Raw genomic sequence first — 17,740 nt, forward strand, 5'->3', positions numbered from 1 at the left:
TCCAGAGGCAAGTGACTAGAATGTGCCTGAACAATCTGCAGCACTTCAACATAAAAGTGCTCAATTGGCTGCCAGTCAATACATGAATAAAGTTCAATGTTAATTGACTCATTTTAAAGGCACGCTGAGCCAGGATGTCTAAGGAAATAGGTCACCCACTATGTCTCCAAGAAAAAACTTGCACTGTGCTATGACAAACCACATCACACAACGAGCCCTCAAACAGAATAAACATTGAAGGAAATCACTTTGATTGCTCGAACTCAAATAGCACAATTTATGGAATCCAAAAATCAGGCGGAACCCAACTACCCACCTTTTCAGGAAAGGCTGCATAACTGAACACTGTGTGTTTAGCTAAACCACACACTCAGAGGACAACAACAGAATAACATCGAACTATGACCCTTACATTTCAGATTAACTACAGCTTCCCAGATCCTGTATTCAATCTAACGCTCTGATATTACTAAAGACGACATGAAGCGCGCCAGTAAATAATTTGCGTGCTGTGTACATATGGATCTTAATTCAGGTGTATACAATTAAACTAATGGCAATGTTAAAAAAACTGCCCAATTCAATGATATCCACTTTATTGGCCCAAGAAGATGAAAAGAAAGGGTTATAATATAATATATTCACCTTTTGCTCCATCACCGGCAGCCCTCTCTCAACTCCCCCCACCATTTGGGAAGCTACTTTTTACACTTAGAAAAAGCCCTCTAAACAGCTAAACAGGCATGGATGGGGTTTTGCCACTGCATGCTTTTTCGAACAAATGGACAGGCCCAAAAACACTGGGTTGCCCAACCTGCAATAGCACAGAAGAATCTGAATACCACGTGTTTTTTTCTGTACTGGCTATAAGAAAGCAAGAAAACGATGGCTGGTCCAGATATGCAGAAATGTGGGAACTAGGCAATGCTCAGAGGTTTTCAGGCTACTGAAATACGATGCTAGCCTCCCCATAGCTTTCTCAGTGGCAGGCTTTTTATACTCCATGTGGTGTACCTGAAGATTTTTCTTAAAAAAAAACCTAAAGTAGGTGATTAAATCTGTGTACTCACTAATTTTCTTTCTTTTTTTACTGAAGAAATTGTATACAAATTTTATGTGTATTTTAGCAGTACTTTAATAATGTATCGTATTTAAGATGTACTTTACTTGGTAAGTAGAACAATCAAGAAGTAGAACTGGTATTCATTTATTTATTTAAGAGTTTTATATAACGCTAGCTAGACCCGAGGGTATCGGAGCGCTTTACAGCCTTGTCACACGTAAGATACATTTACACAGTAACATGAAGAGTGAGTCAGGACGTATCGCAGAGTATCTTCGAAAAAGAGCCCCTTGTCCTTCATAAGATATGTTAGCATAGTAGGGGGTCCAGTGTCTTATGACATTTCAGAGACGCCGTTGAAGAAAGCACTGTCAAGTCAAGTCAGGGAATTTATATAGCGCACTACATACCCAGAGGGTCTCAAGGCGCTTAGAAAGGGGAGGAGGATTACTTGTCAAATATCCACGTTTTAAGTTGCTTTCTGAATGCTAGGTGGTTCTGGGTAAGGCGAAGGTAAGCGGGGAGTGAGTTCCATGTTTTAGCAGCCAGGTATGAGAAGGATCTGCCTCCCATGGTGGTCTTGTTGATGCGAGGTACAGTGGCGAGGGCTTGGCTGGAAGAGCGTAGTTGGCGGGAGGGGGTGTAGAAGGACAGTCGTGAGTTGAGGCATTCTGGTCCGATGTCGTAGAGTGATTTGTGTGCGTGGGTTAGCAGTCGGAAAGTGATTCTCTTATTGACGGGTAGCCAGTGGAGGTCTTTAAGGTGACCAGAGATGTGTTCGTTGCGTGGGATGTCTAATATGATCCTGGCTGAGGCGTTTTCGATTTGTTGGAGTTTCTTCTGGAGTTTGGCGGTAGTGCCTGCGTAGAGGGTGTTTCCGTAGTCCAGTCGGCTCGTGACCAGAGCATGGGTGACTGTTTTCCTTGTTTCGGTGGGGATCCAGCGAAATGTTTTTCTGAGCATGCGAAGAATGTTGAAGCAGGAAGAGGATACGGCGCTGACTTGTCTGTTCATTGAGAGTGAAGAATCCAGGATGATGCCTAGGTTCCGTGCGTGGTCTGTCGGGATGGGTGCTTTTCCGAGGGCTTCCGGCCACCAGGAGTCGTCCCATGCAGAGGGGGAGGTACCTAAGATGAGGACTTCTGTTTTGTCCGAGTTCAGTTTCAGACGGCTTTGTTTCATCCATTCGGCAACTTCTTTCATTCCTTCGTGTAGGTTAGTTTTGGCGGTGCTGGGGTCATTGGTGAGAGAAAGGATTAGTTGAGTGTCATCCGCGTAAGAGATGATGTTGAGGTTGTGTTGGCGGGCGATGGCCGCGAGGGGGCTCATGTATACGTTGAAGAGGGTGGGGCTGAGTGAGGATCCTTGTGGTACGCCACAGATGACTTCAGTGGCCTCGGACTTGAATGGTGGGAGGCGGACTCTCTGGATTCTTCCGGTGAGGAACGAGGTGATCCATTCAAGTGCTTTTCCTTGGATTCCGATGTTATTGAGGCGTTGTAAAAGGGTGCTGTGGCAGACTGTGTCGAATGCTGCAGAGAGGTCGAGGAGGATGAGGGCGACTGTGTCTCCATTGTCCAGTAGAGTTCGAATGTCGTCCGTTGCTGCGATGAGGGCGGTCTCAGTGCTGTGTTTTGCTCAGAAGCCAGATTGTGAGGAGTCGAGGGATTTGTTGGCTTCGAGGAAGGCGGCGAGCTGGTTGTTGACAGCTTTCTCGATGACTTTGGCCTGGAATGGAAGGAGCGAGATGGGGCGGTAATTTTTGAGTTCGGTGGGGTCCGCTGTGGGTTTTTTCAGAAGGGCGGTGAGTTCAGCGTGTTTCCAGTCTTCCGGGAAGGTGGCGGAGTTGAAGGAGCAGTTGATGACGTCTCGGAGGTGCGGTGCTATGACGGAGTCTGCTTTGTTGAAGATGTGGTGAGGACATGGGTCAGTGGGGGATCCTGAGTGGATGGAATTCATCAGGCGGATTGTGTCCTCAGTGGAGATTGGGTTCCAGTCGTTAAGGGTGTTCACGGGGGGAGAATGTTCAGCAAATGGTAGGGTGGGTTGGTTTCCGGGTTGGTTGTCGAAGCTGTTGTGGATGTCTGCAATCTTGTTGTGGAAGAATGAGGCTAGGGAGTCGCAGAGGGCTTGAGAGGGGGTGATGTCGTTGGAGTTGGCCGAGGGATTGGAAAATTCCTTGACGATGTTGAAAAGTTCCTTGCTGTTGTGGGCGTTGTTGTCAAGTCGATCCTTGAATGCTGTTTTCTTGGCCTTACGGATTAGTTGGTGGTGAGTGCGGGTGGCGTTTTTGAAGGCGTCCTTGGTGCTAGTGGTTGGGTCTTTTTTCCAGGCCTTTTCAAGGGAGCGGCAGAGTTTCTTGGACTTCTTAAGATCATCGTTGAACCATGAGGCCTTTTTGCTGCAAGGTTTGCTTTGACGATTTTTCAGTGGTGCTAAGGTGTCGGCGGTGTTGGATAACCATAGGGTGAGGTTGGCGGCGGCTTCGTTTGCGTTAGAAGAGTGGGCTGGGGTGTTTAGAAGGAGCGATGCGGAGATCTGGTCCGTGGTGATTTTGTTCCAGTTTCTTTGCAGAGTTGGTTGGAGGTGGTTGGTGGGTTTCGGCTTGTTGTAGGTGAAGTGAACGCAGCTGTGGTCAGTCCAGAGGAGATCCGTAGTGTGGCTGAAGGAGACATGATTGCTGGAGGTGAAGATGGGGTCGAGTGTGTGACCTGCGATGTGGGTGGGGGAAGTGACCAGTTGTTTAAGTCCGAGGTTGGCGAGGTTGTCCAAGAGGGTGGTGGTGTTGCGGTCGTTGTTCTTTTCAAGGTGAAAGTTGAGGTCTCCCAGAAGGATGTAGTCTTTGGAGGGGAGCGCGTGTGGGGTGATGAAGTCTGTGATGTCTTCACTGAATTTTGCGCGGGTCCTGGTGGTCTGTAGAGGAGGGTGCCTCTGAGTGTGGTCTTGGGGTCGATGTGGATCTGGAAGTGAAGGTGTTCAGAGTTAGCGAGGTTGGCGTCAGAGCTGGTTGAGATGCGGATTGATTTCTTATGGACGATAGCGATCCCTCCTCCTGTGTGGCTGGTACGGTCCTTGCGAGTGATCTTATATTCTTCAGGGATGGCAATGGTGATGTCTGGGGCGGAGGAAGCGTTCATCCAAGTTTCTGTTAGGAAGGCGACGTCTGGAGAGATGGTGTCTAGTAGATTCCATAGGTCAATGGCGTGTCTGTGGACCGATCGAGTGTTGAGAAGGATGCACTGTAGGTGGTTGGGGTCGGGAATCTGTGTTGTGGTCGTAGCGGAGATGTTGTCGGTGCCAATGAATTTGCAGGAGTAGCAGGAGAAAGGTCCATGGGTGTGTCCAGGGGCGGCTTGGACGCAGTTGGGCAAAAATATTTACAACAAGGGGTTGTGAGGGACAGAGTCTCTGAATTAAGCAGAAAGCTCTCACCCAGTCAAGAGATCAGGGCTAGATCCAACACCGTTTTTTAGCTCACTGCACCATCCCAGTTTCAGAACCTGGCTGTATGCAAATTAGTCTGTTCCTGTCCCAGTGCATGATGGGAACAGGACAAACCAAACTACAAAAGCCAATTCTTACACTGGGAAGGAAACAAGCTCCCGGGGACCGGTTTCTGGCATTACAGCCGTCTTCGGCCCGGTTTGCTTGAATCCTGATGGTGCAATGAGCAAGGGTCTCACATCTGAGAATACCCTTCCACGCTTAGGGTGGACAAAAATATTTACAACAAGGGGGGGTGAGGGATAAATAACGGTGGTGGATCAAGCCCTGATCTCTGGACTGGGTAAGAGTGGTCTGTTTAACTCAGACACTCTGTTCATCACCACCCCCTTGTTGTAAATCGTTTTTGGCCACTATAGGTGTGGCAGGGTATACTCAGACATGAGTCCCTTTCTCACTGCTCCATCAGGATTCAAGCAAGCCGGGCCGAAGAAGGCTGAAATGCCAGAAACCGGTCCCCGGTAGCTTGTCTCCTTTCTGGTGAAGAATTGGCTTGGTAGTTTAGTCTGCCCTGTTCCCATGATGCACTGGGCCAGGGACAGACTGATTTGCATATAGCCAGGTTCTGAGCTGGGATGGGGCAGTGAGATAAATAACGGTGATGGATCAAGCCCTGATCTTTGGACTGGGTAAGAGTGGTCTGTTTAACTCAGACACTCTGTTCATCACCACCCCCTTTTTGTAAATCGTTGGACGCAGTTGGGGGCGCGACCGGGGTTAAGGGCTAGGAGGGTGGCGGCATCGTAGGTAATGCGGGAGGGTTGGGCAGCGCGAGGGGCAGGGGGTATGGCGCTGGGCGCGGTCCAGGCGCGGACGGGCGTAGACGGGCTTACCTTTGGCGCACCTTCGGCGTGTCCGTAGCGCGTGGACGCTGCGCGTGGGGACATTGGCCATAAATGGATGTTGGAGGGGGCGGAGCGTGGGAGGGGCAGCAGCTGGGAGGCAGTGGCGGGAGGAGGGGCGGACCAGGGGAAAACAAGCAACAAAATGGAGGGTCAAAGGCTAATGGAGCCAGGGGCAGCAAATACACTACAGCGCCGAGTGTGCAGGACAATTGCGAGTGAATACACAAGCCTCAAGGTAGCACAATCAATCAATTCAGCCAGCCTCAGCAAGGTCGCGCTAGCAATTAATTATTTAAATAGAGAAATGCGGCGCTGCGCGAGCAAAGCGCTTCTAGGCTGCGAGGGTCAGACAAATATGTAAATACAGCTGGAAATGCTAGTTCACACAACGATACCGCCAGGAGATAGAGCGAGGCAGCTGCAGTTCAGCTGGAGCGTGGGGGAGCAACCGGTCTGGAGGAAGGTCCAGGCGATAAATAAGGTACGGTCTTAGTGTCAAAGTATCTGAGTTCTGCTATGGACAGGCTTAGATTAGTTATGCTTTAGCTATCCATTCATGAGAGATCGATTGAGGAGGTCTTTGAGCTGCCTTTTAAAAATTAGGAAAGAGGGATTGGTCCTGATTGGAATGGAGTTCTAGATTTTAGAAGCTTTTCCTGCGAAGGCACGAGATGCTGTTTCGGTTAGCGAGTTTTCGGAGGGATAAGGAGTAGGGTGTTGGTACTCCTTAGGCTTCTTGTCTGACCGGCCTTCTGGAGTTCCGAGGTCAAGTAGGCGGGATTCCCTGTGTGCATCGCTTTGTGCGTGAGGCAGGCAGGTTTGACGTTGGCACGCATTTCGATTGGGTGCCATTGTAGCTCTCTACGTGCAGGGGAGATGTGGTCATATTTCTTGACTCCGGGGACCATTCTAGCTGCTGTTCTGAGGGGGACTAGGTGAGATTTTACTGATCTTGTGAGGGTTGCATTTCCCTAGTCCAGTCTTGACAGCACCAGAGATTGAGTGGCTTGTTTGAGGTCATTGGGAGAGATGAAGGGTTTTATTTTGTTGAGTGGTTTGAGGGAAGCGCTCTTTGCAGTGTTCTTGATGTGTCTGCTCATGTTTAACTTAGGGTCCAGAGTGATTCCCAGCGATTTTACAGAATCGGGTGGGGTTGTGATTGGGAGCATCAATTGCTTTTAACCATTTGGTGATTTGGGGTTCTTCTCCTTGTTGGAGATGAGGAGGATTTCGGTCTTGTCTTGGTTTAGTTTCAGGTGGTTTTGTGATAACCAATGCTGGACTTCTCTCAGTGTCATTCAGTCTTTGAATATCTTCAATGGAGGAGGTTTCCAGATAGATCTGGGTTTTGTCAGCATAGAGTTGGAAGGGTATGAACATTGTGTCTAATGATATACAACAGTGCTCTTTAGCCTCCTCCCTGATATAAATAAACAGCCAATATACGAACTCCCCATCTATTACTTTAGGCCAGAGGTCTTCAAACTTTTTTGCTCAGAGCCCCCCCCCCCCCCCTAAGTAAAATGTTTTGAGGTCAGGCCCCCCTCCAAAATTGATGGCAGGGATTGGGGGAGAAGGAGGGACATGGCTGCGTGCAGGGGGAGGGGCATATGAGATCATTTCAGGAGTACTATTTCTGTAGCTTATAAACCAAACTAACAATGAGATTTATAAAACAGCAAATGCATCAAACAAAAACATGTATTATCCCAAACATACTTATCCCCATGATTGGGGTGTTATAAGCCCCTCACACTCTTGTACCCCCAATGCGACCACACCTGCTGCACTAATCATAATTGCAGTCCTGAGTAGCAGGCAATCTCCTCTGAATCATTTACCTCTTCCCCACCATGACGGACCATCACCTCATTCCTAATGCTAGAAAGGAAAGTAAGCTACCATGCCCTTGTGTTAAAGGTACACAGTCATAACTGTGATGCAGTGGCCCCCTGAAACCTCTGGATCCCAGTCCAGCCTCATTTTCGTCCTTAATGATAACCAGCAGTGGCCACTTACACACCTGGCAGCCTTTCCAGCTTCACTAATGAATGGCCCTTCAATAAAAATAAAAAAAGAGACCACTTATATTGTCCGCTTCTTTGGAGTATCTCTCTGAAGAAGCTGTCTGGCCATTTGTAAACATAAAAATGAGCTCCCATACAGTGCTCTCTATTCTGGGCCTTCTCTTTGACAAGATCTAGTATCTCAATCATTTTCTCTGTCTCATAGACCATTACTGTGAGGCCCCACGAGTTGAGATGATTGGGCTCTGCATCTGAATGCAACCCTGCTGGCCTTCTAACTGCCACCCATGGACTCCACTTTCACAAAAAACTGCCCCTGCATGGTTGATGCTGACTTTGGGGAGCCTCTGCCTGAAAGTGAAAGGTGTGGTGGTAGTGCAGAAAGTTAAAGAAACCAGCCTTCTTACCAGCCGTAATTGATTAAGTCCCTTAAAGTCAGGGCCACAGGTTGGTTTCTGCAGCAGCAGCTTTTCCCACATAATTATTATGCTGTTACTACATTATTTTATGTGCACTTAAATGACTGTCAAAACACTTTGTATTGCAATTGCATTTAAATAGCGTTTGCTACCCCTGGTGGGGTGTAGAAGTGCATTTTCGGTGAGTAGCATGCTACTCCGGAGCCCATACAGTATTTGTGGTAAATTAGTAATGTAAAATATTAAAGTAATTTGAGTGGTTGACTGTTAGTCAGTGACTTGGATTGAGAAGGATAGCGAAGAGGTAGAAGAGGGAAAAAAGTTTGCATTTATATTGCACTTGCTACCCCTCATGAGGGGTTATAGTGCTTTTTCGGCAGTAGCACGCTACCCTGGAAGCCATAAAGGATTAATTGTGAATTAGTATAAAGAAATATGAAATTAATTAGAGTGGTCGACATGTTAGTCTTATTTGGATTGAAAAGGATAGTGGAGGGACAGAAGAGGGAATGATTTAATTTGTTGTTTTGGAGCTCATAGCAGTAGGAGGCTAGGTATGAGTAAAAGGGAGGTGGAGGGGGATGAGGGCAAACATGCCCCCACAGAGAACGCACTAGTCCACCAAGCCACCAGACCCAGCATTGCTTTCCGGAGGGAGCGATTTGCATGATACATACTTCTAAACCCACCAATTCCCCCTTCTCCCCTTTGCTACCTTACTCGCGGTAGTAAACAAGCAGAAGTTACCCTGGTGTGAACCCAATGTGCGCCAGCTCTGCCAGTTCCAATGAACTACATTAGCGAGTGTGGTAAAACCAAGGAAAATTCACACTTGCTTAGTTTGCATTCAGATGTGGAGCACTGTAAAAGGCCTAGTGTAGATGACAGTTGTAGAAGAGCACCTAGAGAAGGCGGTATTTAATTTTACAGAACATTGAATATAATATTACTCTGTTTCAGTCATAAACATAAAAATTAAAAAAAAAAAAACACATTTGACATGGTACAGACCCTGGTGATACAAGCAGCAAGAAGATGGAAGCTTTGGCGTTTGAAGAAAGCCGGTAAATATGTAACATTAGTTTTCTACCAGCAAATTTGTATGGTGGCTCCAGCTCAGTTTACTCAAGTCAGTCATTTTCCAGGTTAGTTTAATGATACTCCCATTATTCCTTGGGTCAAATGTGTTCTGTCAAAAATGGAAAACCTCTGGCACACGTTTCATTTCATTATTTTTGCCAATAATCAAAAAAGAATATTTATTTTACTGTGAAGAGCCCAAAATAATGCTCAAAAATTAGGGCAATTAGGTCCCAAACAAAACGCAGTGGCTAGAATATTCTTCTTATGGAATAACAATCTTCCAGACTCTCACCAAATAACCGTAGACACATATGCTGAAGGAAACAGACTGTTTTTCAGAAGTTTTCAAAATGTGTTATTCACATGCCGAGCTGAGAACCCTCCTGAAGAAACCCACCGCGGACCCCACGGACCTCAAGAACTTCCGCCCCATCTTGCTCCTCCCCTTTCCAGCCAAAGTCATCGAGAAGACAGTCAACAGACAACTCTCCGCCTTCCTCAAGACCAACGGATCCCTCGACCTCTCACAGTCCGGCTTCCGAGCTAACCACAACACCGCCCTCATCGCAGCCACCGACGACATCCGGTCCCTGCTCGACAACGGGGAAACGGCTGCCCTCATCCTCCTGGACCTCTCAGCAGCCTCAGACACCGTATGCCACGCACCCTAATACAGCGCGCCTCAGCAACACCAGAATCCAAGGAGCGGCACTGGAGTGGATCATCTCGTTCCTCGCCGGAAGAACCCAGAGAGTCCGCCTCCCCCCGTTCCGATCCGCGGCCACTGAAGTGATCTGCGGCGTTCCGCAAGGATCCTCACTCAGCCCCACCCTCTTCAACGTCAACATGAGCTCTCTTGCAGCCATCGCTCGCCAACACAACCTCAACATCACATCTCTTACGCAGACACCCAGCTGATCCTCTCCCTCACCAACGACCCCGCCACCGCCAAAGCCAACCTCCAGGAAGGAATGAAAGACGTCACAGAATGGATGAAGACAAGCCGTCTGAAAATGAACTCAGACAAGATGAAAGTCCTCATCCTCAGACCATCTCCCTCCGCCTGGGACGACTCCTGGTGGGCCCCTGCCCTGGGCACCGCACCCAAGCCAACGGACCACGCACGCAACCTGGGCTTTATCCTGGACTCCTCCCTCACGATGACCAAGCAAGTGAACACCGTCTCGTCATCCTGCTTCAACACCCTGCGCATGCTCCGAAAGATCTTCCGATGGATCCCCACCGAAACCAGGAAGACGGTCACCCAGGCCCTCGTCATCAGCCGTCTGGACTACGGAAACACCCTCTAAGCGGGAACCACAGCCAAACTCCAGAAAAGACTCCAGCGCATTCAGAACGCCTCATCCTAGACATCCCTCGCCACAGCCACATCTACGCCCACCTGAAAGACCTGCACTGGCTCCCCATCAACAAGAGGATCACGTTCAGACTCCTCACCCACACACACAAGGCTCTCCACGACACAGGCCCGATACCTCAACAGCCACCTCACATTCTACACACCCACCCGCCAGCTCCGTTCCGCCAGCCTCGCCCCAGTCCCACGAATCCGGAAATCCACCATCGGAGGAAGATCCTTCTCCTACCTGGCAGCCAAGACATGGAACTCCCTCCCCACTCACCTACGGCTGACCCTGGACCATCTCTCCTTCAGAAAACAACTCAAGACCTGGCTGTTCAAGTAGCGACCCCACCCTCCCCTCAGCACCTTGAGACCCCTACGGGTGAGTAGCGCGCTATACAAATTTTGCTGATTGATTGACATGCACCCACTGACTGTGGGCCTGCTCGTGCCCTCCAGTGATGGCCCTCTAGAGTGTGACAGGACATGCAGACGAGACCGCACTGTTGCCCTGGGATTCGACCTCACCCTGTTGCCATCCCGCTGAGCCTTTTAAGACCATCACCTGACGACGTGCACAGACAAGGCAGCTTGAATTCGCTTGTGAGTGTTCCTCTCACAACATGCAGGGGATGAATCTGCTTTTAACAGCTGCACAACATTAAGGGGGACCTACGATGACTATTGGACGCTAAATAGCTTGTTTGGAGAGCACCCACTGAACAGACTTCACCTCTGTGACACCTTGTAATCTCAGAACCTTTTTAACTACTACTACTACTACATTACATTACAATAGATAAACATAGAACACAACGAGCTAACATTCTACCTTTTTCAGAGCTTGCCAATACAAAAATAGCCTACACTGCTACAGCTTGGAGGCTAGATCGCGCTTTTTTCTTTTTTAAGCGAGCTTTTGACCCTGCCAGCACATTCACTGACCCCCACCCCCAAGCCACTTTGATCACAGTTCACACTTCTCGGCTCAGAGTAAACGAAGACAGCCTGGAAATGCAGCAAATAAACATCGCCACACTTCCAGGCCATCTTCATTTACATATACTTGCAGAGGCATATGCGCCCCCCCAACCCATCGACCCCCCCACAGGGGGCACGCCGCACTGTTTGAAGACCTGTACTTTAGGCAATGCATATTTCCTATTCGTTGCACAAGCACATTAATGTAACCAGTCATGCTGCTAATAATTGTCTTTTTGACTGTAACAAGCACTTCACACTAACATATATACTATCGTTTTATTAGTTGATCTGAGAGTCACAGCATATGTGGGAAAATACCCTGGTATTGCAAATTGAACTTGTGCACTACATATTCAAGTATCTGTAGACCGTGATTTCTGGATTGATTAGAATTTAGATTTCTGCAAGCTACACTTTGCATTTAGTATACAATGCCACTTGATGTTTGTATATTTTTTACTTGTTTTTAATATAAATGAAATGTGAGATTCTGTTTAAAATGCTTTTATGGTCATATTGGCGGAAATAACATTTTACAACAAGTTATATATTTTCACCTTTTGCTCCATCGCCGGCAGCCCGCTCTCAACTCCCCCCACTGTTTGGAAGCTAATGTTTACACTTAGAAAAAGCCCTCTAAACAGTTTTGTATGTATATCGTAAATGTGCGCCTGCTTCAGCTCATCTGCTATGATGCTTCTGCGTTTTCACCTTTCAGAAACTTTGTCCTCCCGCTTAAGTCTTACATAAACCCTTCATAATTCTTATATCCGTACTTATTCCATTCAGTTCTGTTCCTTCACCTGCCTCATTAGGGCACACACATCGCAAGCACTTCGTCTTGCAACTGCCCTTCAGCCTACTACATCATTATCTGCTGTTCTTTAACTCGCTCTCTTTTTTCAGACACCTAACCCACCACCTTGTGACTGGCACAATCATCTTCAGACAATTGGACACTCGCCTGCCAATTTCTTACCTGCTCCATTTTCTAAGGTTTACTGTCCCACTTGATCTGCCCATCCTCCTTAACATGTGTCATACGACCCACAGATAATTCCACCCTCCTTATCTTCCAGGCTACCTAACCTCATGCTCTTTTTTGTTAAATATGCACCTTCCTTTCAATCAACCCTCGTCCTTTAGCAACATGCCTTTTCCACCTCTGGCACCCTGGCCGTCTATCGTATACAGCGATCCACGGCACTCACCATGCTGATGCGCTTCCTTGAGCACCCCTCTTCCGAGGGAGGCTAGGGGGTTAGGGGGTCACAGTGCTTAGGGGTTCTGACTGCAGGGTAACTACTTTCCATTAGAAGGAAGGTCGCAGGTAGCTGCCATTAAAAGAAACCTTGAAACGTGACGTCACACGTTACGCGCGTACGTCGATAAAGGCACAACCTAGAGGCAGGGACGCCGGTTCACCAGAAGTCTGAAGGCCAATTAAATTGTTGCATTAAAAAGCATAGACCTGCAGTGTTCAAACGGATCGGCCATTTTGGATGAGGATACACACGTGGTCTCTTCTTACAGCTGCCATTGGTTTGTATCACCTAAGAAAATCTTTACAAAGCATCAGTCGTTGCACCCATCAGTCGTTGCAAGCCGTCTCTATTGTGAGACTGGAACGTTTCGGAATCCTCTCTGTTGCGAATGCGATATACTGTGGCGATAAGGCGAAAGCTGGTGTTAGAATAATGTTATAATAATAATGTTATAAACGTACTGTTGTTAAGGGTGTGTATATGTGTCCAGGGAGCTACAATAATCATTCTTTTGTCTGGGGCGCCGCGCGTTCTTTTTAATGCACGAGTTGTCAGGGGCGTAAATCAACCGTCCGCACTGAAGAGTGGACTAACGAGTATGATAAGCTTCCTCTTCCATACAGGAGGCGAGGAAGCCAAAATGGAGAGACAAGCCATCAAAACATTTGGCATGTAAATGATACTTCAGATTTGATGTAAAAAATATAAAAAAGGCTATTTCAGGTTGAAATAACTTGTATTTCACTTAAGGGCATTAGAATAAATCACCTTTCCCCTTCAGTTCTCCGGAAACTCTGCATGGAGTGATTCAATAGTTTGTCATGTGCCCTGTGTATATATGGTCAAGGGTAGTATTTGGATTATTGACGTGATTGCACTCTCTTGGACTAAGAGAGTGTCTGTCTCCCTCTTGCATCGAAGTAAAGTTCAATGGTTAATCTTCAAGTTAAAGATCACTCAATGCGTGGCGTGGTAGGTATCGTTAATTCTTTAATTTTCTTTGTGGTTTGTCAAATAATTACATATTTTCATTTAGGCTTCATTATGCTTTGAATTGTCAAATCATTCAAAATGCCCAATGCATTTCGGGCATACAAGCTTGTGGTGTTGGGCCTTAGGCCCACATTACATGAATTGTAGACACAATCCAATCCAATCAGAAATTTGTATAGCGCGCTACTCACCTAGAGGGTCTCAAGGCGCTTAAGGGAGAGGGGTTTGTTACTGATCGAACAGCCAGGTCTTGAGTTGCTTTCTGAAGGAAAGGTGGTCCTGCGTAAGACGGAGGTGGGTGGGGAGGGAGTTCCAGGACTTGGCCGCCAGGTAGGAGAAGGATTTTCCTCCTATGGTGGCTCTTCGGATGCGCGGAATCGCGGCGAGGGCTTGGTTGGACGATCGTAGTTGGTGGGTGTGGGGTGTAAAAAGTCAGGCGATTGTTGAGGTATCTGGGTCCTAGGTCGTGGAGGGCCTTGTGTGCGTGGGTGAGAAGACGGAACATGGTTGTCTTGTTGACGGGGAGCCAGTGCAAGTCTCTCAGGTGTTCGGATATGTGGTTGTGTCGAGGTATGTCCAGGATGAGTCGAGCGGAGGTGTTCGGAATGCGTTGAAGTCTTTTCTGTAATTTGGCTGAGGTTCCGGCGTAGAGGGTGTTTCCGTAGTCCAGTCGGCTGGTGACAAGAGCTTGGGTGACCGTCTTCTTTGTTTCGGTGGGGATCCGTCGGAAGATCTTTCGGAGCATGCGTAGGATGTTAAAACATGATGAAGAGACGGCGTTGATTTGTCTGATCATCGAGAGGGAGGAGTCTAGGATGAATCCCAAGTTGCGGGCATGGTCTGTTGGTTTGGGTGCGCTGCCTAGGGCCTGGGGCCACCATGAGTCGTCCCAAGCAGAGGGGAATGATTCTAGGATGAGGACTTCCGTCTTGTCTGAGTTCAGTTTTAAGCGGCTGTTCTTCATCCACTCTGCTACGTCTTTCATCCCTTCGTGTAGGTTGGTTTTGGCGGTGGTTGGGTCTTTGGTGAGGGAGAGGATCAGCTGAGTGTCGTCAGCGTAGTAGATGATGTTTAGGTTGTGTTGGCGTGCGATGGATGCGAGGGGGCTCATGTAGACGTTGAAGAGGGTGGGGCTGAGCGATGATCCTTGTGGTATGCTGCAGATGACTTCGGTGGCCTCTGATCTGAAAGGGGGGAGGTGGACTCTGGGTTCTTCCGGCGAAAAACGAGATGATCCAATCCAATGCCTTATCTTGTATCCCGACTTTCCTGAGGCGATGTACAAGGGTGCGGTGGTAGACCGTGTCGAACGCTGCGGGTAGGTCCAGGAGGATGAGGGCCGCTGTTTCCCCGTTGTCGAGCAGTTTTCGGATGTCGTCTGTGGCTGCGATGAGGGCGGTTTCGGTGCTGTGGTTGGCTCGGAAGCCGGACTGTGAGGGGTCGAGGGAACCGTTAGATTCAAGGAAGGCTGCGAGTTGACTGTTGACGTTCTTCTCTATGACTTTGGCGGGGAATGGGAGGAGCGAGATGGGGCGATAGTTCTTGAGTTCGGTGGGGTCTGCTGTAGGTTTCTTCAGGAGGGCGCTGAGTTCGGCATGCTTCCAGCTTTCCAGGAAGGTAGCGGTGTTGAAGGAGCAGTTGATGATATCCCGGAGTTGGGGTGCGATGACGGAGTCGGCCTTGTTGAAGATGTGATGGGGGCAAGGGTCGGTTGGCGATCCGGAGTGGATGGAGTTCATCATGCGGATGGTGTCTTCGGTGCTGATCAGGGTCCAGGCGCGAAGGGTGGTGGTGGCGGGCTTCGGTTCAGTGGTGGGAGTAGTGGATTGGTCGCCAAAGCTGTTATGTATGTCTGCGATTTTGTTGTGGAAGAATGAGGCTAGAGAGTCGCAGAGGTCTTGAGAGGGGGTGATGTCGTTGTTGCCGGCGTTGGGATTGGTGAGCTCTTTGACGATGTTGAAGAGTTCCTTGCTGTTGTGGGCGTTGTTGTCTAATCGATCCTTGAATGCTGATTTCTTGGTGGTGCGGATCAGCTGGTGGTGTTTGCGGGTGGCGTTCTTATGGGCGGTCATGTTGTCTGTGGTTGGGTTTCTTAGCCAGGTTTTCTTGAGGGTGCAGCAGTTCTTTTTGGAGTTTTTGAGGTCGTCATTGAACCAGGAGGCTTTTTTGCTTCTTGGCTTGTTGGGATGGTTTTTCAAAGGTGCTAGTTCGTCAGCGCAGTGGGTGATCCACTGTGCGAGATTGATGGCTGCTTGATTTGGGTCCGTTGATCTGGCGGGAGGGTTTTGGTTCAGTGATGTGGTTAGGTGGTCGGTGGTAATTTTGTTCCAGTTTCTGCGGGGAACATGTTGCGGGTGGTGGTGGGTCGTGGTCTTACTGAAGCTGAAGTGGACGCAGCTGTGGTCCGTCCAGTGGAGTCCCGTGGTGTGATTGAAGAAGATGTTCTTGCTGGAGGTGAAGATTGCGTCAATCGTTTGTCCAGCGTAGTGGGTGGGGGTGTTCACTAGTTGTTTGAGTCCGAGATTGGCGAGGTTGTCCAGTAGGGTGGTGGTGTTGTTGTCGTTGTTATTCTCCAGGTGGAAGTTAAGGTCCCCTAAGAGAATGTAGTCATCGGAGGGGAGGGCGTATGGGCTAACAAAGTCAGCGATGTTTTAGCTGAATTGTGTGCGAGGTCCTGGGGGTCTGTAAATGAGGGTGCCTCTGAGTGTGGTCTTGGGGTCGGTGTGTATCTGGAAGTGAAGGTGTTCGGCGGCTGTGAGGGTGTCGTCGGAGCTGGTCGAGATGCGGATGGTGTTCTTGTGGACGATCGCGATGCCACCTCCTGTTTGGTTGATACGGTCCCTACGGATGATCTTGTAGCCGTCCGGGATGGCTATGGCGATGTCGGGTGCTGATGAGGCGTTCATCCAGGTTTCTGTGAGAAAGGCGACATCCGGAGTTGTAGTGTCGAGTAGGTTCCATAGTTCAATGGCGTGTCTGTGGACCGAGCGGGTGTTGAGCAGGATGCACTTCAGGTGGTTGTTGTTGGAGCTCTGTTTGGCGTTTGTGGTTGTAGTGTAGGAACTGGTGCAGTAGAACATGCAGGATTGGCAGGTGAAGGGTCCATGGGTGCGTCCTGGGGCGGCTCAGTGGCAGTCGGGGAGTTGGTCGGTGTTTAGTGCAGTGAGGGTGACGGCGTCGTATGTTCGGCGGGTGGGATGGCCTCTGCGGGGGTCTGGCGCAGGGCGCGGTCCAGGCCCGGACGAGCGTAGACGGGCTTACCTTTGGCGCGCCTTCGGCGCGCATAGGGCGCGTCCGCTGCGCGTTTGCCACTCTGCCATAAGTGGAGAGTGGAGGGGGGCGGAGCGAGGTGGCGAATGGGGAGGGGATCGGGCTAGAAGGCACAACAAAATGGCACCACGGCCAAAACAAAACAAAGCAGGACGAGATCGGGGGCACAATCTGGCACAGATATTAATTCAAGCAATGGCACAGAGATCAGGAGATATTAATTCAAGCAATGGCACAGAGATCGGGCGCAGATAATAATGCAAGCTATGACGATATGATACCAGTGAGCCAAGGAGCGGGTAGAGCGACCGGATGCTGACCAGGTCAGGTCGGTCACAGTTCTTCCTTACACGGGTCTTCCCTTATCTTGTCAGTGAGAGGGAGGAGCAGCTGGGAGGGCCACGTCACTCGTGGCACCCGTGATGGATGGTTGTGGGGGTGCAGTGTGTCCAGCCCTCGAGGGAGTTGCTGGGATTACAGCTTCCTGCGAAACACTAGAACGTGTCCCGCAGGACAATACAGTCCTTCCCAACTTTATTGAGGAACAAACAAAATGTTGGTCCAACCTGTGGGGACAAAAACAAATAGTTAAACTAGATACCACTGGGTCCATCAGTCTTCTGATTCAGGTGGCAGGAGTACGTCAGACATGAGCTGGTGACTTGCTTGCAGCAGGACATTCTCGGGGGGGCACCCATAGTTTAACCTGAGGGGTTCAGGACACCACCGCTGGCCTGGAGACGTCCGCTGCATAACGCCAGTTCACTGATGAGGACATATCTTGCATGGCTCCCATCTCGCTGACGTCAGTGAATGTCTGTGGTGAGTTCGAACAGTTCTTTACAGTGGATTGCGTCATTGATATGGATGGAGTCCCAGGTGAGAGTTCTTGGAGGCGTTGTCTGATCATTTGTCTCTGTGGAA

The 17,740-nt window shown here is 49.1% G+C and overlaps 1 protein-coding gene across 1 annotated transcript in view; it reads right to left on the reverse strand.

The window, feature by feature from the left end:
- TMEM161B (transmembrane protein 161B) overlaps positions 1-12,675 on the reverse strand; it is a 341,202-nt gene extending 328,527 nt beyond the window's left edge. The window contains exon 1 of the mRNA XM_086960872.1: positions 12,500-12,675. Coding sequence (XP_086816998.1) covers positions 12,500-12,502 — 3 coding nt within the window. The 5' untranslated portion in view covers positions 12,503-12,675. The remainder of the gene's footprint in view (positions 1-12,499) is intronic.
- Positions 12,676-17,740: the final 5,065 nt, after the last annotated feature.

The sequence above is a fragment of the Lissotriton vulgaris genome, chromosome 3_1 (assembly GCF_964263255.1).
Source record: "Lissotriton vulgaris chromosome 3_1, aLisVul1.2, whole genome shotgun sequence".
NCBI classification, from domain to species: domain Eukaryota; kingdom Metazoa; phylum Chordata; class Amphibia; order Caudata; family Salamandridae; genus Lissotriton; species Lissotriton vulgaris.